The sequence below is a fragment of the Hemicordylus capensis genome, chromosome 1 (assembly GCF_027244095.1).
Source record: "Hemicordylus capensis ecotype Gifberg chromosome 1, rHemCap1.1.pri, whole genome shotgun sequence".
Lineage (NCBI taxonomy): Eukaryota > Metazoa > Chordata > Lepidosauria > Squamata > Cordylidae > Hemicordylus > Hemicordylus capensis.
This window is the reverse complement of record NC_069657.1, coordinates 34,117,545-34,139,836: the sequence shown is the minus strand read 5'-3', so window position 1 is coordinate 34,139,836 and position 22,292 is coordinate 34,117,545. Positions and strand designations below refer to the sequence as shown.

The following is a 22,292-nucleotide window of genomic DNA, read 5'->3' as shown; positions in this document are numbered from 1 at the left end:
AAGGATTTGCAGGAGATAAACTTTAGAAAGGATTCTCCCTTGGGTCATATCAGCCTGTCTCCCACTCTCTTTGACAGAACCCAAGTCTCCTGCTTATTTCATGTCTGTATTTACAAATAGTGTTTACACATTTTTCTGGAATTGTAGCTACATGGTGTTAATGTTTAGAAGCCCTGTATCCTTACCCTTTCTCTGGCACCAGTGCTGTCAGCTGATTTGATTGGCTCTCTCTCTTTGGCTCAGTAAATCCCTTCTGCTCATTTCTGGATCATATCTAATGTTAGCAAGGGTCTTCTGAAGCCAGCAATAGAGGGCATCACGTATAGAAGAAAAAAAATTAAAACATTCCAAGTCCAACTGAATTTAAACAGTCATTTTATAGACTATTAAAGAAAGTAAAGATTTAATACAAGTTTCTTTTATTTCTCACCTGCACTTGTGCTACTGTCATATTTATTTTGCATATTTGGTTGTGTTTACTGAGGTAAAAAGCTTCTAACCCTCTCCTGTGCAAACAACACTACAGGCAGAAATGCGCAAAACAGCCACCAAGTACTCTTTCCAAGCCAGGTCAAAATACTAGGGTTTAAAATTTTGCATTCTCCCTTCTGACAGATGCGTCCCAGAATTCTCTCCAAATGTGGCAACCAAAGCTGTTGCTAGCCATTATTTCCAACCCTAAAAATGTTTCATACCTTGTTCATGCCAATGCAGTGCAGTCATTTATTCATAGACCTGAATAAGATGTTAGGGGTGTGTGAGCTGGATTCCCCTTTACCAGTAGAGTTCTGAGCTGGCTCAATTTGGACTTGGATTGGCCAAGGCTGGTCCGGTTCAACTCGGAACCGTGGGAGCCTGGATCAAATTGAGCCGGCTTGCACACCCCTAATGTTTCATTCAGCTCTGTGAATAAATGACTGCACTGCATTGGCATGAACAAGGTGTGAAACGCTTTAAAGGTTGAAAATAATTGCTAGCAACAGCATAACATCAGACTATAGCTTTAGCTGTTAGTTCAGCTGTGCTCCAAGATGTATCCTGCTTACTGTGTTTGGTTGAAAAACCTGTAACTTTTGGTAATATGTTGCAATGTGCAATATATACCTCTAGTGCATTGTTGGTATCTGGCTCTCTTCTCTCTCTCCTCACACCTCCTACACATAACATTTTTGGGTTGATGAGGACTCAGGACACTTTTTTAAAAAAATGTAACATATTGAAGAAAGAGAAAAACAAAATAGACGTTTTTACATCCTGTTCTTTTTACAGGAAGCACAATGGTTTGAAGCAAGTCTGCTGGTTACGCTGCAAGCATAATTTTAGTTCAGTTATTCAGCATTTTTAAAAGAACATCCCTTAGGATAGTTGGTACACAGCTGACCGCACTGAATACCAGCTGTTATGCTTCAGATTACAATAGACCGAAGGCTCAGTTAAGATTTAAAGAGTTTATATAAGAGCTGTGGAGACCTGTGCTTTAAAATCCCTCGTTATTTTTAGCATCTGCTACTCCCCTGTCATTTGCTGTTGATATTCCATAGCTTAGATGTGTGCTTAGCTTATATACTAGTAGGAAGGTGTATGCCTGTTTCCCCCCTCTCTGTGACACCTCAGAAAATAAACATCTACATGCTCAGCTGATGGAAACCAAAATCTCTTCTGGGATTTGACACTAAGTTTTGCCCCTGCCACCAAATACTTCTGGACAGTTTCTAGATATCTTTGTTGAGGAGTGTACTTTGGAAGGTATACTTTAAGTGCTGATCTGCAACCCCCATTCTCTGTGTATGGGATCTTTCCAGCTTCACCCTCTTCAGACCTAAGCAAGGTGTTGTTACTGAATACACAGAACTACCTCACCTTAAACCAGGGGTTCCCAACCTGTAGTACTCCATACGTTGCTGAACTACAAGTCCCATCATTCTCAGCTACAATTTATTAAAAAGCATTTGAACCAAAAAGGGCATTTTTGTTCTTAAACACAGAGAAAGAAGGATCAACAAGCTACTTTGAAAAAGGAAGACAAAGCAGGGGGGAATACCTTAGCACTGATGTAAATACTTCATCAGCATTCCACCTCTGGAATGAAACTATGGCAGACAGCAATTTCCCCTGGCAGTTTGATTTCTGCAACATACATCTTGAAGGATGTGTGCTTTCAAAATGATCCTTTCATACACAAAATTCTGCTTCAGGACTCTTAACCAATCAGGTGTGGGGGCTAGGGCTTTGTCTCATTTGGAAATTTGAGGCCTGCCATTGGAGATATTGGGGTTGTTCACATGCCTGGGGTGGGGTGGGGTGGGGTGGGGTGGGGAAGCAGGGTACAACCTACCTTTACCCAGATGTCTACTTGCAGCCCCGAAGTTGCACAAGCTGCTTGCCCACACGACCAGTGCTGCCGAGAGCAGTACGGATGAATCTCCCTGCTACTCCTGGCAGCATGGGTAAACAGAGTTCCAGCCTCCAGAGATCACACAATGCATCGCACAACACACATGATGCATTGGGGGATTCCCCCAAGAGATGGGCGCTCTAGGTGCCTGTCTCTTTGTGCGGTTGGGCTGGAAGCAGCCCAGCTCGACCACGAGCAAGTATCCCGGGTTAGGGGAGCGCTCAATCCCTTAACTTCAGCCAGCAGCTGGGCTAAAAAGCTAGGCTAGGTGGCACTGGCCTAAAACCTCACTTGGGTTAGGCTGCATGTGAGAATAGCCTCACAAGCTTTGAAACTTGCTAATTACTAAGGACTGGTAGGGCAGACGAGGGGATATTATCTGTTAAGACAGGGATTTATTTATTTTTTAACAACTCACCGCTTAGTAGGGGTGTGCATGGACTGCGTGCAATGGTTTGGTCGAAATTCAGACTGAACCACCACCCCGTGAACCAATTTGGTCAGACCGATCAGCTGGTCCGGTCGAACCAGTTCGAACCAGTTCAGAGTAGTTTGTGGTCAAACCACCTGGTTCGCAGCGGGCCATTTTGACCGCAAACCGGTTTGTTCACACCCCTACCACTTAGCTACATGTTTTAAAATCTGTCTGCCTAATTGGGAAGGGTTGCCTAATAGGAAGTGTTTGAGGCTTCAAGAGAAAATGGGCCTCCTGGGGTACTTTTGCACTTTTCTGGAAGTGCAAAAGTCTTTATTAGCCTGTTCTCATGATAATCCATTTTGAAGGTACACATAGCTGCAGTCTCAATATGTAACCAAAACCAGGTTTCCTCCACATATATGGAAAAATCTGAGAGATTAATGTGAAGAGAAGAAGTGGTTCTCAAATAATATGCCAAAGAGATTGTGTGGTACTAGTTCAGAATTGGACACCTGGCATGGAATTCACCATCCTGAGAATTCCAGGTTTCACTGGATGTTTTAAATAGGTAAATTTCTGGCTGTCCTGGCTGCATTGATAAATCCATTGCCATTTAAACTTGCAGAGTAAGGAAACACTCTGGAATGGTGCAATTTCCCTTTCTCAGCTTCACCATCTATTATGATCATAAGCGATCTGTGGAAAGTGGCTTTGTGAGTGTCATGGGCACCTATTGGTTAGTTTTAATTTCACTGGTAAGAGTAATACATTGTCCTCTCCCCATGCCAATGTGTTGTAGTGGGTAAAGTGCTAGATGAGAACCACAGAGACCAGCCTCAGATCCCTAATTTTAGCCCTTAACTGGATGGTGGGAGAGTGGCACAACCTTTTTCTTGGGATGTGTTTTTGCCACATTTTTGTAAACCAGGGCTACTCAACCTTGGCACTCCTACAGATGTTGGCCTACAACTCTCATCATCCCTGACTATTGGCCACTGTGGCTGAGAATGCTGGGATCTGTAGTCCAAAAACTCTTATTAAAGCCTTTTCTTGTTTTCCAAAGTGCTGAAGTCTCATGTAACCTTTGCTATTCTGAGAAGCAAGCTTGACACAATTTAGACTTCTCAAAACGCAATGCACATTAATTGGGAACTGGGGTTTAAACCCCCTCCTCTCCTCTCCTTTGGAATGCAAAACAGTGACCAATTTTGAATTCATTTCCATCTAAATTTCATCTCATTATGCCTAAGTATGAATATGACTTTGTACATTAAACCACAAAGCCAAAATTACTTTTCTCCCTTTCTCTTTATGCAGAAGGAAAAATGGACAAAGTCAAATGGATTCTGACATGGCCATTGATATTGCTCCTCTTTTTCACCATCCCAAACTGCAGCAAACCACGTTGGGAGAATCTTTTCATGCTGACGTTCATCTTATCCACTCTATGGATTGCTGTGTTTTCCTACTTTATGGTGTGGCTGGTGAGTGATTGCACGGTTACTTGGTTTACCAAGAGCAATGTTCATCATGTGCTTCCTTCCTTCACCTCAGTGCTCGGCTTGTTGTACACATAAAAAAATAAACAATTGAGTCACTATAGTGAGTTTCCCTCAACCTTATGTTGCTGCTGTTCTCTCTTAAGTGACCAAATAATTTTAATCCAGCCCTTTGGGTAAGCTAGGGTGAAGACACAGATAAAGCAGAGGAGGCTGGTTTGGAAGCACATTCATTGACTCACATATCACACAATGCAATGTGGGCAGTAGGAGACCTCCCTGCACTGCAGCGCACATGTAAATTGCATCAATGGACTTCCACTCCAGGGCAGCTCTACTGTGGTATAATGTTGCACAACTGAGTTTGCACATCATTCTGCAGCAGAAGTGCTCTGGGGTGCCAACTCCATCAGTGGAGTTCATATGTGGCAGTGTGCAGCTTGTGAGCCATATTGTTCAGTTCAAACATAACTCTCCCTTTCCTTGAGTTTTGAAAAAGAAAACTCTTCTGCAAGTTTACAGCAGAAGCTGGCTGGGGGGCAGCACTGATTGCCTGGAGCCCATTAGAGATGTGCACAAACCTCAGTTCTTGCAGCGATTCGAATTTGAACCAGTTTGTGGTTCTGTTAACTGGTTCATTCTGATTCAGCCCAACCATGAACCAGTCTGCTGGTTAGAAGGTGCCGCCGGGTGGCGGGGGGTGAGCGGCACTTTTGAAAATGAGTAAAGGCCTTACCTGTGTGACTGCAAGAACATGCAGCTTCCTGCTGCAGGTGGCGCTCCCCCCAGCAGCCTGCGCATGGCGGCAGGGTGCTGGCACGCACATTTATTTATTTATTTAGAGATTTAATATACCCCCAGCCCACAAACTCAGGGCACTGTACACACAAGCATGCACGGAAGCCATGTGCGTGGTCAGCATTCATTCATTCATTCAATTCCTATACCGCCCTTCCAAAAATGGCTCAGGGTGGTTTACACAGAGAAATAACAAATCAATAAGATGGATCCCTGTCCCCAAAAGGGCTCTCAATCTAAAAAGAAACATAAGATAGACACCAGCAAGAGTCACCGGAGGTCCTGTGCTTGGGGTGGATAGGGCCAGTTACTCGCCAGTTACAGCATGATGTTGCTGACCACACAAATAACTTCTGTGCATGCGCAGAGGCCACGTGCATGCTGGCACCGCAACATCATCATGTGCAAGTTACTGTGTGGCTCACAATCTGCAGCAGGAAGCTGCATGGAGCGTCTGTCACACAGTTAAGGCCTGCTTTACTCACTTTTAATGGTTTCGCTTGCCACCCACTTTTAATGGTTTCGCTTGCCATCCACCTGTGCTGCCCTCGAACCGCCAAACCAGTTTGTGGTTGGGCCGAACCAGAATGAACCGGTTTGCAGAACCAGGAACTGGTTCAGATTCTAACCAGTGCACAAACCAAGGTTCATGCACATCCCTACCTATTATGTCCCTCTAGATCCCTGGAGTAGTTTTGCAAGTTGTCTTTTAAAATAATAATAATAATAATAATAATAATAATAATAATAATAATAATAACAACAACAACAACAACAACAACAACAACAACAACAACAACAACAACAACAGGGAACAGCCTATATTTTGCGACGATATCTATAATAACCAACAGTATTGATGATAAAATTCAGCCATCCCAGGTCCTTGGGAAGGACTCGATGTCTGGATAAAACAAACCAGTCAATAACACCTGTCTGACTGTGTAAACAAGAAATAATAATAATAATAAGACCTTGAAGAGCACCTCAACACCATAGGGGCCACAGAAATCACCATCAGCCAATTACAAAAAGCAGCTTTACTGGGAACAGCCTATATTTTGCGACGATATCTATAATAACCAACAGTATTGATGATAAAATTCAGCCATCCCAGGTCCTTGGGAAGGACTCGATGCCTGGATAAAACAAACCAGTCAATAACACCTGTCTCACTGTGTAAATAAGAAATAATAATAATAATAATAATAATAATAATAATAATAATAATAATAATAATAATAAAAAAAAACATACATACATACATACATAATATTTATTCGGTCCTTGACCAGCAGTTTTACAAATACAGACATTACAAACATAAACTAAACATTAGCATGCATTTTGCAAAGAATATAGCAGTATTTAGCCACAGTTCTCATTTTATCTTCATCACATAAAGAAAATATTAACCTCAATAGTAATAATAATAATAACAACAACAACAACAACAACAACAACCATCAGCCAATTACAAACAAGCAACTTTACTGGGAACAGCCTATATTCTGCGACGATATCTATAACAACAGCAACAACATTGACAATAAAATTCAGCCATCCCAGGTTCTTGGGAAGGACTCGATGTCTGGATAAAACAGATCAGTCAATAACACCTATCTGACTGTGTAAATAAATAAATAAATGATAAAGCAAAATATGAACATATAGACAGATAAATGTTCAGGTGAGTGAACAGAGAGAGAAGAGTTACACAAAGAGCTGACATCAGGAGTCAATACCATTCGGCAGCCATTGAATCCCAGGACCTTCAGAAGAGCCTACTGCTGATCTCCAAAGCGGCTTCTGTCTTTATAACCTGTGTGTGGTGGCAGAGCTGTTCCTTTGAGGTTGTTCACATAGAGGTCAGTATACTGAGGGACTCCTGGTGCCTGGAGCTGGCCCTGGTAACCCACAGTCCTCACTTTCATTTTGCATTCAAACACTGCCATATGCAGTGTAGAAGCATTATGAAAAATCCAGAAAACTTGATTTGGGAGTTGGAAACCATAAGTGTCATCACAGCTTCACTGAGTCTGTGCCCACTTAACTGACCTAGCATTTGATTTCAGGGCGTAAGCCAAGGTGGGTAAAGAACCCACAATGATTTCTGCTTTAATATTACATCCATCTTGACGTCCAGAAGTGAATGTTATCCCTTTGGGGTAAGCAATGCCTAGTATGAAGGGAAATGGCAAAAAAATGTTCTCTAGTTTTATTTTGAGCCAGAGTCCCTTTTAAAGCTTTTAACAAGTTCCCAATGTTTTCCTTGGGTAGCTTTGTGTAAAACAGTATTCTTATCAGTATATCCAGTGAGGCACTTTATACCAGTTGTTCTCTAGCATTTTTCACTTTAAAGGACACACACGGATTGTCATCAAATACAAACAGCTTGAAAACAGGAGCTGGGAAAGGCAATCTGACTTATGGACCAGAAACGAATTTCTGTTTTATCTCAGGAACTGTGAACAGGAAGAACTTCCCTTATTTTGCATGTATTGGTTTCTGTGGAGGGAAGGCACTGGCCTTTGTGGGATACCGAAGCTCTCTCCTAATCTGAAGACAGATGTTAATTTTCTCTGCCTCTATATTGTATCAGCGTCATCCCTCTTAAAGATCTGTTTATTATATTTTTATCCTGCCCTGCTTTTCAGGTACTCAAGATGGTTCTTGAGTGTGAGTTTTAGGTACTCATACATGGTTCTTTCCCTCACCCCTTTTGGTCTCATAAAAAACCCCGGGGAAACAGATTTGGCTGAAAGATTATGGCTGATCCAAGGTGTCCCAGTGAGCAGTAGGACTGAGTGTAGATTTGAAACTTGTTCTCTCTGGCTTTAGTCTGATACTCTAACTACTGCACTACATTGGCAGCTCTATGCCTGAGGCAGGGTGACAAATGCTGCTCCCCATAGGTGCACCCTCATCCCCTTCTTTCCCTTTTTTTAAAAGTGGGAGGCAGGAAGGTATAATCTTGCCACCTTGCTTGCACCCCAATAATCTGATGCCTGAGATGACGGCCTCACTTCACCTCATGGAAGGCCCACCAATTGGCTCTACTGGCTCCCTCCAGCCCTGATTTATACTTCCGGTTGCCTTCAGTCAGCTGAAAAGAGGCATGCCAGTTGAAGAAGAAGAAAAAACAGTGGGGCTATTCATACACGCAGGCAAAACCAGACTAAGGAAACCCAGCCCGGTTTTGCCAGTGTGTGTGAACTGAGCTACGTGGAGACATGCAATTCCGGCAGTGGCGCAGTGGCAAGCCCACTTAGGGAGCCCTCTGCTTAGCCTGGGTTTGGGGCGCGAGGGCACCCTTAAACCAGGCTTAGTGCTTGTGTGTCACCTACACGCAAGTAGCATCCCAGCCAGTGCCATTATTGCATGGTGTATTGTAGGAGTTCCAGGGGCTGGGAAGAAGCATTCCAGCCCCTGACCCTCCATGCTGCTGGCAGTAGCAGGCAATCTTCTGGGCAGGCAATCCGATCTCCCAGGAAGGAGCCCTCAATCATCTTCTGGGGAGGTAAGCATTTCATTCCTTCCTCACCTACAGATTGGAGCTCTTTCTCACTGATCGTGAGAAAAGGCTCAGTAAGTATTGTCTGGGGAATGGCCATAGCTTAACGCTAAACCACCTGCTTTGCATGCAGAATGAAGGTCCATAGTCCAGCTCTAGGTTGTGCTGGAAAAGAACCCTGTCTGAAACCACGGGAAGTCATGTAAAGTAGATGCACCAGCAGTCTAGGACAGTTTCCTATGTAAATGTTTAGGAAAGGGCCCGGTGTGATAGCACTGTGAAACTAGTCCACGTAGAAAGTGGCACCTCACACAAACTCAGTCCACTGGAAGCATGACTTGTGCCGTTTCTGTTAAAAAACATGGGAGGCATGCAAGAGGTTCACACCTCTCAGCAGTTACCCCTGTTCTTTGCAAGCACGGTTGTTTTTTGTTTTGTCCTAGGTGGTTAGTCAGAATACTGCTGCAATTTAGTTTCATGACTGCAATGCTTGTGTTTATGCACTTAATTCATATTAACACCCACATGCGCAATCAAACAGTGAGACACGATCTTTATCAAGAGTACAGGATCCAAAAGAGGCAACTCTATTGTTTTCAGCTACTGTGCTTTCTTTTGTCACCTAGGTTACAGTGATTGGATACACCCTGGGGATCCCTGATGTTATCATGGGCATTACCTTCCTAGCTGCAGGAACCAGTGTACCGGACTGCATGGCCAGTTTAATAGTAGCAAGACAAGGTAATGGCTGCATTGATTTCAGATGAATATTGTATATGTCCTCTGTACCAGTAGACAGACGTCTTGCATTTGTTGTACACACAAGGGGCTAATACCATTTCAGAAGCAGTGTATGCCCAGATATATTTTGTTTGTTTGTTTGTTTATTTAATTATTTTATTTAACATATTTCTATACTGCCCCAAACTCACATCTCTGGGCGGTTTACAACAAACAAACACATAGTTAAAATATTAGTTAAAATAAATGAATGAAAACTTAAAACAGTATTTAAAACAAAATAAATGATATAGTAAAAGTTAAAACATTACGACGATTTAAAATTTAAAACAATATTTTAAAACAATGTTAAAACAGTTAAAACAATGAGGCGGTTCCCACGATCAGTGGGAACCGCCAGATGGGGTTAAGCGGGGAGAGCGGACTTAGCCCGCTCTCCCCACAGACGAGTGCCCGCAGAGCCTGGGCGGCCGGATCGGCTGCCCACACGACTGCCGGCTCCATCATGGAGAAGGCAGGGGCTGCAGCGATCGGGGGCCACGCAGCCCCTGGAAGTTCCAGCATGCCCTGTGTGAGAGCGCAGGGCATGCTGGAGAGACCCCTGAGCCGGGAGGCTGCTTTTTAGCCTCTCGGTCGGGGGTCTACTCATGAGTTGCGGTGCGGAGACGCGCCGCAGCAACACACAATTCAATAGCCCAGGTTAGTGGAGCACTCGGTCTGCTAACCTGGGCTTAGGGGAGGGTGAGTTAAGCGGGCTACCAGCTTTGGTGAGACCGGGCTCGGCTGTGAGCCTGGTGGTTCTCACGCACGGGCGGAATTGGGCTAGGCTCCCTTAGGCTGATTTCACCCGATTGTGAGAATCGCCTCAATATTTAATTAAAAGCCTGAGCGAATAGGTGCATCTTGACTGCCTTTTAAAGAGTTGTCAGAGATGGGGAGGCTCTTATTTCAGCAGGGAGCGCATTCCAAAGCTCTGGGGCAGCAGCAGAGAAGGCCTGTCCCCAAGTAGCCACCAGACGAGCCAGTGGCAACTGCAGACGGACCTCTCCTGATGATCTCAATGGGCAATGGGGTTCATAACGAAGAAGATGTTCTCTTAAATGCCCAGGGCCCAAGCCATTTAGGGCTTTATAGGTTATAACCAGCAGCTAGTATTTTGCCTGGAAACTTATCGGCAGCCAGTGTGGTTCTTTCAGTACAGATCTTCAGTCTAGCCAGTGTATATCTTCAATATTAGCATTGTGTAACCCAAGAAGGATCTGACATGTCCACATAGGCTTTGGCATTCAGATTTTGGACTTTCTTTTCCTTTGCATGGCGGATCCCCGTGCCATATCAAAACTGCTTTGCAAAGTCTTCTCAAATTCAAAAGTGAGTTGCCCAGGGCTGTTGTAGGGCTGTTGATCCAGAGAGACAAATCCCAAAGTGACTCCTTTTGGCCGCACAGAACTAATTTAATTTATTTGAATCCTAACTAGTATGTTCATTTTCCACACCATTCAGTATCTCTCAGCCTCAATGATGTAAGAATTTTTATTGGGGTTTTCTGCTTTTTAAAGTGGTGATTCTCTTATAATTAGCAGGGGAAGGGCAACCATCCCTATCCAACCCCAGCACAGCTGTTCAGAGACGGTTGCTGCTGTATATCTTGTGTTTCTTTTTAGAGTTCTTTATTTATGACATTTATATAGAGGCAAACCTCGCCATACGCAGCCCCAAAATTGGCAGTTGGGCAATTGACCGGACCATGGTATACTTGGGGGAAAGGGGTTAAATTTTGTATATCTGCAGCACTGGGGTGGCCAAAACCGACTAGGGATGTGCACGGAACTGTGCGGCATTCCATTCTCAGAGTGCCAAACCGCTTCTGTCATCCGGGGTTTGAGCCAGTTCAGAGGCTGGGGGGTTCTTTAAGGGACAGGGGAGGCACTGCCAGCCTGCACCCTGCCACTTTCCCCACACTGGTGCTCTAACAAAAAGCACACGTGAGGCACTGCAGAGTGCCTACCTGCAGCCCCGGTCAGCACTGGCACAGAGGTGGCTTCAGTGCTTTTAATGGGTTCTTTGCGGACAAAATCTCCTGTATTTGGGACGACTTGTACTCCACTGTTTCTGCAGAGTCTATTAAGGTGGTGTCCAGCAATCCCTCTTGCAGTATTAGATTGAATCAGTTTCAATCTGTGATGCCTGATGACGTAGACAAGCTGTTTGGGGCGGTGCAGCCTACCACTTGTTCTTTGGATCCTTGCCCAACTTGGCTGCTTTTATCTAGCAGGGGGGTTGTTGGTGATGGCTTAATTAATATCATTAACTCATCTCTGAGAGAGGGTAGGATGCCTCCTTGTTTGAAGGAGGCAATGATTAGACCACTCCTTAAGAAGCCTTCCCTGGACCCCTTAGCAATGGATAGTTATAGGCTCCAATTATAGTTATAGGCTCCAGTCTCCCATGGTTGGGCAAGGTGATTGAGAGAGTGGTGACTAACCAGCTCCAGGTGGTTTTGGAGAAAACCGATTATCTAGACCCATTTCAAACTGGCTTTAGAGTGGGCTATGGGGTTGAGTCTGCCTTGGTCGGACCTTTACCAGGGAATTGACAGAGGGAGTGTAATTCTGTTGGTTCTTTTGGATCTCTCGGAGCCGTTTGATACCATTGACCATGGTATCCTTCTGGATCGCCTGGGGGAATTGGGGATAGGAGGCACTGCTTCGCAGCGGTTCCTCTCCTATCTTTCAGGCAGATTCCAGATGCTAGAGCTTGGTGACAGTTCCTCTTTAAAATGGGAGCTATTATATGGAGTCCCTCAGGGCTCCATTCCGTCACCAATGCTTTTTAATATTTACATGAAACCACTGGGTGAGGTCATCAGGAGATTTGGTGCCGGGTGTTATCAGTATGCTGATGCATTTAAAAGGGAGTGGGACCCTATTTACCTAAAAACATATTATAAAATGGATTTGTATCAGGCTTTTGAGTGGTAACAAAAATGTTTCAAAAATGCCGTAGAGCTGACTTTTGTATGATTTAACTGGGGGAGAACGATTAAGTTACAGGCAAGACTTTGGTATTGTAATTGATACTTGTTCTAATGATGGGATGGAAGTCCTTCCCCCCGCCCTTTTTTGTTTTTTGTTTTTCTTCTTCTGTGTATGTGTGTGTGTGTCTTATGTTGTGGGAAAAAATCGAATAAAAAGTTATTGGGGGGAAAGTAAGTAACTATGTGTCATGCAGCATGTTTAGATATTTATATGCTGAGCCCTTTCGGCTTTGTCACTTCCTCCTTTTCTCCTCCCTTCAGAGCAAGATGGTTCTTAGGATTAAGACTGTGAGCTCTTTGGGGACTGGAAACCATCTTATTTATATATTAGTTATTTTTCTATGTAAACTGCTTTGAGAACTTCTGTTGAAAAACTGTATGTAAGTATAAAGGAAAGGAAAGATTGTGTCATTGAGTCGGTGTCAGCTCCTGGAGACCACAGAGCCATGTTGTTTTCTTGGTAGAATACAGGAGGGGTTTACCATTGCCATTTACCAGATGATGCCTTTCATCACCTTCCTAGATCGCTGAGGCCCGATATAGGTGTTACATACCAGTGGGGATTCAGACTAACAGCCTCTTGTCCCTAGGCAAGTTGCTTCCCCGCTGCACCATTAGGTAGTTGCATATTTATATACAAGTGCCCCACTGGCTATGAGGTAATTGAGTTCCGACCAGCTGTTTGCCCACTGCCCAGAAAGTAAAACACACTCCAGAAACTAAGTTAACATTTTATTTGAGTTACATTAGAAGTAGGTTAAAGGAGCAAATCTTAGGAGGTCTAAACATATCAAAGATTTCAGCAGGCATCTCACCACTCCTGCTGAATCAGTCTGCAATGTGCAAAGCAGTCTCAGCAAAGCAGTCTCATCGGTGGATGGCATTTCATGGGGAACTGGTGCTAAATCATTCGTAGATGACCTGATTCTGGGTCAGGATTCCGTACATAGCAGAGCAACTCCCTTGCTGCGATCTATTGAAAGTCAGCCCTCGACAATAATAGTTGTTGCATTTGTTTTTCAGGCCTTGGTGACATGGCAGTGTCCAATACGATTGGCAGTAATGTATTTGACATCCTTGTGGGCCTTGGACTCCCATGGGGCTTACAGACGATGGTGATTGACTATGGCTCTAATGTATGTATATACATTTAAACTTTTCTTTTCAAACCCCCATTACAAAAGCAAATATACTTGACAGAGCATTATCTGGATACTGCTGTTCCTTCATGACGTTCAGATGTCATTCCTAGCTGTTCAAATTTGCTATGGGTGCAGTTCTCAGACAACTAAATGTACATATAAGTGAACCAAATAAATAATAATCCAGATGCGGCGGGGGCCACAGATCCTCCTTCGCCAAACCTCTCGGGGGGCAGATCGCTGTTAACTGGAGTGTTTGGCCCTTTTGAGCCAAACATTCTACAGTGTAGAGTTAGAAAATTGACCTCTTTTCCCTCTTCACATTGGGCACCTGCTGAATCAGAAGTGGTGACTCATCAAAAATGAAGCACTGGCCCACACACAAAATGTCAGGATGCCCCAGATGCCTTTGCAAGAATGCAGAAGTCTTTTGTTTCAGTGGGGCACCCAGTGATGGGCCATGAACCTGATCAAAAGCCATCCCTGGCCTAAGGTACTCAATAGCTCAGTAGAGGCTGGGATTGCACAGTCACAAGGACCCTGGTTAAAAAGTTAATCAAGATTGTTTTTCCTTCATGATTTGCACAGGTTAAGATAAACAGCAAAGGACTCGTCTATTCTGTTGTGCTTCTCCTGGGATCTGTAGCTCTTACTGTAAGTGTCTTTCCTCTGCATTAGTCATTCTCCACATCTAGTCAAGTTAATATGATGCAGCCATATAATGTGACTATGAGGCTTCAAGCCAAGTTCCCCAGAGATATTAGCAATTCATGTATTGTAGATGCAATGCTTCACTGAAATCTGTAAATTATCCCAAGAGAAATATTTCCTTGGCATTTTAGGCCATACTAAAGCTGTTAGTGAGCATCCCCTGACCAGAACATCACGTGGGACGATTAATTCTACTTATTTGTAGGATTTTTTTATTGCCTTTCCAACTACAAGTGCCTACAGTGACGTGTGTGTGTGTGTATGTGTGTGTAAAATTACAACACAGCACAAAAACAGCAGAGAATCTGTCAGTCAAAGAAACTTAGCAGAAACCAGTGGGTGAGTGGGAACTGATTTTTTAACTTTTTTCCATCCCATTTTGGACCCATTTCCCCACAGCTCAGCACTCAAAGCTATGTATGGTTCTTCGACGTGGATTGGGCTTTGCGCCTGCGCAGAGACCTCATCAGAGTTTCTCCAAGCTAAAGTTTCTCTCCAGTAATTAGGCAGTAGCCCCCACCCCCGGATGGTATGCACATGTGCACAAGATCCCCTCTCCAGTCTTTCTTCATCTGCCGACAGATTGACTTCATTGTGAGTGGCCCCAAGCTAAATTGCAAAAACAGCATTAAAAATCCCTCTTAACTCTCTCTCCTCTGGTTTGCTCTCTCTCTTCTGTTTTATTTTAGTAATCTTCCTCCTTGGTTTAGCATTTTTATTTTCTTGCCACATCCCCCCGCCCTTTTAAACTGTGTGTCCAGTGCAGGGTTAAACTCCCCTCTACTGATGGACATTTTTTGCCTCAGTGAGGCACACAAAGTGCACGCGTGCACACACTGTGCAAAACTCATGAAACAAGCTAAGAAGAACCAGGCTTCCCACTTAAGATCCTGGCTCTGGGGACAGGCCTTAAAGTCCTTGTGGGCAGCATCTAACCCTCCTACTGTGTAGGCGGTGACCAGCACTACCCTGCCAAACTCGGGCTTACAGCCCTTTTTACCCACCCTTCCACGGGGCAAAACATTGGCATCTGTTCCTAAACTGACTTCAGAGCCTGCGGCTCCCAATGTGGCCTCACCAGGGTCAATAACTTGGAACCTACCAGGGAGCTCGATCCCGTTCTCTTCTGAGCCCTTGGATTTGGCAGCTTCGTTGGGCCTGAAGAAAAAGAAGCCATGTCAGGCTTCAAACTCGGGCCAGCCTCAAAAATGAGAGCTTCCCCTACCACCCAGCCCTCCTACGAAGAAGAAAAAGTGCAAGCTGAATCCACACTCGGACCAGCCCCTGCACCAGCATTCAGACTTGTCAGACCTTAAGACCAGGCTCTCGATCCTGTACAGGGAGAAGAGACAGACTGTCTCGAGCTCGAGGAGTGCCTCGATACTGAAGACCCACTATCTGTTTATTCGGAAGCAGAAGAACCCAAGCTCACTTCGGACTGGAAACTGGACAGGAGGGCCACTGCTATGAACCTGTCACTGACCTCGGTGATGAAGATTTCAACTCCGAATTTAAGGCCCTCTACCCAAACCCACCTCGTAGGGACCAAGTTTGGGCTCGACAGACATCATACATTGACAAGTACTATGCAAATTGGAACAAACGTCCAGCATACTGGTCCTTCCAATCCGCTGAGGCATCCTATCGTCCTCGACAGTGAGACCTCTATCACACTACCTGGCATCCTCCTCCCAGGGACCAGCCTTGTTATCTCCCTCAATCCCAGCTGGACCAGTGGGGTTATAGGAGGCCCCCTAGGGACCATTCCGGATCCCCACAACATACCATCACCAGGCCCCGCCAGCCTACTAGGGAAATGCCTCCACCTTCCACTTCTACCAGGCCTATGCAACATCAACAGGCAACTGACCTGCAAAGCCTGACTCCTCCTACACCAAGGTCAACCTCTCTTTTACCACCTAAGATTCCCCAGGAGGTTCCGTTAACACAGATTCCAGTATCCAAACAACCTAACTCTACACAGACGGGGGAGAACCACGCACAGGATGACTTGGATCATGTGAACCCCAGTGAGGTAGGATCCTCTAACCAGGAGTCTGGCTATGAAGATCCAGATGCTAGGTCCTCCCACTGAGACCTTACCTCTCTAGACTCCTCTCCACAGGACCTTCTATCTGATCAGAAGCCAGGCTTGCCCTCAGAGGACTATAAGCTCTATGTGGACGACATCTCTTGCATTGCCACCTCTCTAGGTGTACCACGCTCTCAGCAGAGTAAGTCTGATCCTGACCCCCTTTTTAGCCTGATTGAAGCAGACATGCGTGCTCCTGTGTCTCTCCTGATAAATGTAGCACTAATGGATATTACTAGATCATGCTGGCAGAAACCATTCTCCTTGCCTCAACCTACTAAGAAACTTGAGAATTTTTTATGGAGTGCACACTCAGGATGAACAGACAGGGAAACTCCTTCTAGGCCACCCTACTCCTAACTCTGTAGTAGATCAATCATTTCTCTCCAAGAACAGAGCTCTTCACACTTCTAAACCCACCCACCCCGATAAGGAGAGAAAGAAGCTGGATACCTTATGCCTTTATTCCATCTCAGCCCTGCACCTTAGAATTGCTAATTGACAGGCCTATAATGCATGCTACAATCACTTCCTATTGGAATGCCTTGCACCCTTCCTTGACCACCTTCCTCGACCACCTTCCTCCTGACAAGAAGGACCTGGCTAAAGTATTCCTAAGATAGGCAGCTCATTTGGCAAAGCAGGAACTCCATGCAGTGAAACATTCCACAGAATGTGCATCTAAGATTATGGCTACTGTCGCCATTCACAAGCATGCTTGGCTACACTCCTCAGGGCTCGTCTACGAGGCCTGCTCATGTATAGACGACCTGCTATTTGAAGATGAGGCCCTTTTTGGAGAGAAGACAGATGAGACCCTACAAAAAGTCCAATGTTTTTGTAATACTGCACACTCTATGAGCTACCAACCTTCATCTTCCAGGCCCTACCAATCTACCAGATGGAACCGTGTGCAACCACAACGTCCCCCAGGTCAGTACCAGAGTGACCGCTCCTTTCGTGTGGCACAGTATTACCCTTCTGGGAAGCGCCTCTCCTTCTGCACTCAACATCAAACCACATCCAAATCCAGGCCCTCCACTGCCTTTCCAAAGAAACAGTGACTCCCTGCCCTAGCGCAAATGGGGGACCAGCTTATCCCCTTATCTCCCAGCTTGGGAGAGCATTACTTCAGATTCGTGGGTCCTCACAATTATAAGAATTGGATATGTGCTGGAATTCTCCTCTATAACCCCCTTCAATCCTCCCATAACTATGGTGGCTACACCCGCCCTGCTGTCAGAAGTCGTGTCCTTGCTCGACAGGCAATAGAACTGGTCCTCAACCCATTTTCTCAGGGCTTCCACTCCATCTGCTTCATGTCCCGAAGCCCTTCATGTCCCGAAGCCGAAGCTTCTGCCCCATCCTAGACCTTCATGAACTCAATCGCTGCATCATATACAAGCGATTCTGAATGGTCACCATCCCTACCATCTTCACCCTTCTGCACAAGGGAGTACGCCTGGACCTCAAGGATGTGTATTATCACCGGACCATCCATCCGCAACATCACCACTACCTTTGCTTCACAGTAAGAGGAAACACCTATCAGTTCAAGGCCCTACTCTTTGGCCTTGCACCGAGAGTATTTACGAAATGCATGGTTCCAGTAGTGGCCTTCCTACAATAGGGAACCCAGATCTTCTTATACCTAGACAACTGGCTTCTCATGGCAGATACCCCACAGAACCTTCTACGCTTCCACCATCACGCTCCTGAACAGCTTGGGCCTCCAAATAAATTACTCACAATCCAAACTCACACTGATCAGGTGTATAGAATTCCTAGGTCTCCTCTTCAACTCAATCCACACAAAATTGTACCTCCCAGATCACAGAATACAAGCAATCCTCACACTGTCATCAGAAGTGGCATCTCGCTGCTGCCATATGGCTCGGGTAATCCAACAGCTACTGGGATACATGGCGTCTACTACCCATGTTCTACCTGAGGCTTAACTCTGGTCCCGAATCCTACAACAGTGGTTCCTATGCAACTTCCATACACAGTGCGACATGCAGTCTCGCTGGCTACACATACTGCTACACATACGCCACTCTTTTCTTTGGTGGAGAAACCCCAACAACCTCACAGTGGGCTCTCTGTTCTATCCACAACTGCCTCAATTCGTCTTAAACACTAATGCCTCGGAGACAGGCTGGGGCGCACACATGGATGACCTCCTCCTTCATAGTTTCTGGATGAGAACTGAGGCCTCTCATCATATCAACTTCCTGGAGCTTTTCGCTATTTTCAAAGCCCTCAGAGGCTTCCTCCCACTCCTCTCTCATTTGACAGTCACAATTCAGAGAGACAACACTATGGCAAAAGCCTACTCAAACAGACAGGGAGGTACGACCTCCCCTACACTTCTGTGCCTCTCCAACAATCTCTGGCTCTGGTGCATCCAATACTGCATCACTCCCATAGGCAGGACCAACCTCCTGTCCTATCCAATGACCTATCCAAGGCAGGACCAGTGTCCAGGTAGATACGCTCAGCAGAACCGGAATGACTTCCCGCGAGTGGCAGATGAACTGCCCAACATGCAAGTCACTCTTCCATCAGTGGTTCAAGTCACAGGTAGACCTTTTTGCATCCCAATGCAATGCTCAGTGCCACCTATACTGTTCAAGGACAGGCCTAGGCCTCCACTCCCTCGGAGATGCTTTCACGATCTCATGGACAGGACTCCCTGCATACCTCTTCCCACCTCTTCCCCTTATCCCCAGGATCCTACTAAAAATCCTACAGGACCAGCCAAAATGCATAGTATCACCCCTTGGTGGCTCAGGAGACCCTGGCTCCCTAATCTCTTCCCCCTATCTGCTGGCCTGTACAGTCACCTCCCAGGGCTCCCTCACCTTCTCATGCAGCAGTCAGGCCGTCTGCTTCATCCTGAGATTCTTCAACTTCACCTCACTGTGAAGGAAAGGATCAGGCCTCCTTTCCACAAGATCTCCAACTCATCCTCTCCGTGGCCCGCAAACCTTCAACAATACAATCCTATTGTCATAAATGGTCCTGTGTCCTGAAATTTCTAACTGTCAGATACGTTTCTCCTGAGAACCTTTCCACTCAACACATTTTCTGGCTTAAAGTTGTCTTCCCTTAGAGTCCATTTTGCCACTATTGTAGCTCACTCCCCTCCTCATTCATGATCCTAGTTCTGAGACTCTACTGTTAAAAGTTTTTTGAAAGGACTCTCTCACTTATACCCATACGCCCGTGTCATGGCACCGGCTTGGGACCTTTCCTTAGTACTTGCTTGCCTGATGGGCCTGCCCTTCGAACCTATGGCTTCTGCCTCTCCTGACCTCCTGTCTTGTAAAAGTAGCCTTCCTGGTCACTATCACCTCCTCCAGGCACATCAGCGAACTAAGGGCTCTAAGAGTGGACTCCCTTTACCTGATTTTTCACCTTTCACAAGGTGGTCCTTCGTACAGATGTCACCGCCTTGCCTAAGGTCATCTCCTCCTTTCACCGGTCAGAACCACTTCCCTTGCTGGTGTTCTTCTCGAACCCAATGGATGACGATCAACATCACCTTCACACCCTTGATGTAAGATGGGCACTGGCGTATAATGTTCATCGAATGGTTGAGTGGCGCTCCTCCCAGTCCCTTTTTCTCGCCCATTCAAAACCCAATAGGGGCTAGCAGGCCTCCACTCAGACCATTTCTCGTTGGGTTGTTCACCCAACTTTATGTTATCAAATTGTGAAAAGCCAGTTCTGTCATCACTAAAGGCACATTGCACCAGGGCCATGGTGTCCTCCGCAGCTTTTGACAGAACGGTACCCCTAGACGTCATCTGCCAGGCTGCTATATGGGCGTCTCCTCATTCCTTTATGCAGCACTACGCCTTGGATGTTTGTTCCTGCAGGGGTGCTGCTTTCGGCACCACAGTGCTACATTCGCTCTTCGCCTAACTTCCCACCTCCAGATAAGGTTTGCACAGGGTGCAGCTTGCTATGCACTCAATCGTATTAAGCACAGAGACCATGTCGAAGAATGACAAGTTGATTACCTGTAACTTTGGTTCTTCTAGTGGTCATCTGTGCCCTTACATGCCCACCCATCCTCCCCTCGTTAGTATTTTTCTGATGGCAGGCTCAGAGACTGGAGAGGGGACTTCACGCACATGCGCATACCATCAGAGGGAGCAGGGCTACCACCTAAATACTGGAGAGAAACTTTAGCTTGGAGAAACTCCAGTGAGGTCTCTGCGCCGGCGCAAAGCCCAATTGTGTAAGAGCACAGATGACCACTAGAAGAACCAAAGGTTACAGATAAGCAACCTGTCATTACATCTAAACCTTAAACAATAAAGTAAGATTGAAAACGAAAAACAGCAGCATTTAAAACAACAACAACCCAGTCTCAACAAACCCCAGCAAATGGGCTGGCAAATAGAAAGGAAGCTTTCCAAGGAGGAAGAGAGGTGCTGCAACAGAGAAAACCCTGCCCTACGCTCCCTTTATTGTAAGCATAAAAGGAGGATTTATACAGTAAAAAGCAGATCTACAGCTGGTGGTAGAATGAGCACACTGAGAAGGCCATCTTAAGTTCATTAGGGAGGAAATTCCAGAGAGTAAGTGTGTAGTGGATTAAAGCCTTTGTCTCAGAGCAAGCTCACATGAGGGAAAGAAATGCTGAATCGTCCCTGCTGAGCTGCCTGGCTAGGCTTCTCCTAAAACTATTCTGTATAGGTTCAAAATGCTGCCACCTCCACCTCTTTTGTCTACAGAAACTCTCTGGTCTTGGGGTGGGATAACCCAGAAAGGAAATCTCTTAATTTGGCTCTTGGACAAATACAAAAATATTCCATGTGTAAGCCTACACGTAGCAATAAAACTGATAGTTGCTGAATGTTTGAGGATGTGTTTGCATCAGAGAAATACCCTTTCACCGCCCCGCCCCCCCACAAGTTAAAAACCGACTTGGAGAGGCTTATAAAAAGAAAAGAACTAAAAACACAGTTTTATTCAATTACTACAGACTGCTTCCGTCTGAGGCTTTCTCAGCTTTTATGTACAGTTAAGAATACTTAGTAGGTTTACAAAAATAGGTTGTCTTAATGCACGCTTAAATGTTTATAGAGTATTTTGCAATGCCCTTGGTAGGGGGTGTAGGCTAGTGTTTCCTATTTTAATTATGTTACAGGTAAAAAATAATAGAACAAGGTGTCACCACTGAAAAGGCCCTGCAGTTTTATCTGACTAAAGGTTAGAATGCAGGGCAGGTCCTTGGTTGATTATTTAAAGACTGGGAGAGAAGCCATGCACTTCAGTTCACTTCACTCAGATTTGTGTGCTTTTCTACCATTTAAAGCCAAAGGCTCCCCCCGCCCCCCATAAAATCATAGGCTGTCATCCTGACTAATGCTGCCACACTTGCAAAATGATGTTGTGCTAGCATAAGACTTTCCCACTTGCTAGTTGCACTAAGTCTATAGCTTGCATTCCAATAGTGTTGCGCCGCCTACATTTGGCTGGGAACTTCTGCACAATAATGCAGTTCCAAAAATCCCTATGGCTTTGCACAACTATGTGATATTCCTATGCTAGCGTTGTTTTGTTCATTCTCCAAGCACAGCCTCAGTTAAATGTCAGCCACAGAATTTCAAAGTTGGACAGGATCTTGGGCATCTTCCAGTCCAACCTCCTGCTCAGTGTAGGAATCTACACAACATCCCTGACAGATGGAAATCCAGCCTCTTTTTGAAAATCTCTAGAGAAGGAGAGTCCACCACTGCATGACACAGACAGTCCCACTGTTGGACAGTCTTCCTAATGTCGAGCCTTCTTCAAGACTCTCTTTGATGAAATGTTAAAATTCGTACACATCTTGCTCAGATCCTTAAGAAGTGGGTGCGGCCTCCTGGCCCTGTGCAGTATTCCCTGTAAGAGGGATTCCCGGATGTTGTTGACTACAATTCCCATAA

At 45.3% G+C, this 22,292-nt stretch overlaps 1 protein-coding gene across 3 annotated transcripts in view; it reads left to right on the top strand.

Moving 5' to 3' along the window:
* The window catches only part of SLC24A4 (solute carrier family 24 member 4), a 199,597-nt gene that overhangs the window by 165,341 nt on the left and 11,964 nt on the right, over nt 1-22,292 (top strand). For all 3 annotated transcript variants that reach the window (XM_053280737.1, XM_053280727.1, XM_053280717.1), the window contains 4 exons: nt 4,131-4,297; nt 9,251-9,365; nt 13,426-13,538; nt 14,133-14,198. In XM_053280737.1, the coding sequence (XP_053136712.1) occupies nt 4,131-4,297; nt 9,251-9,365; nt 13,426-13,538; nt 14,133-14,198 (461 nt within the window). The remainder of the gene's footprint in view (nt 1-4,130; nt 4,298-9,250; nt 9,366-13,425; nt 13,539-14,132; nt 14,199-22,292) is intronic.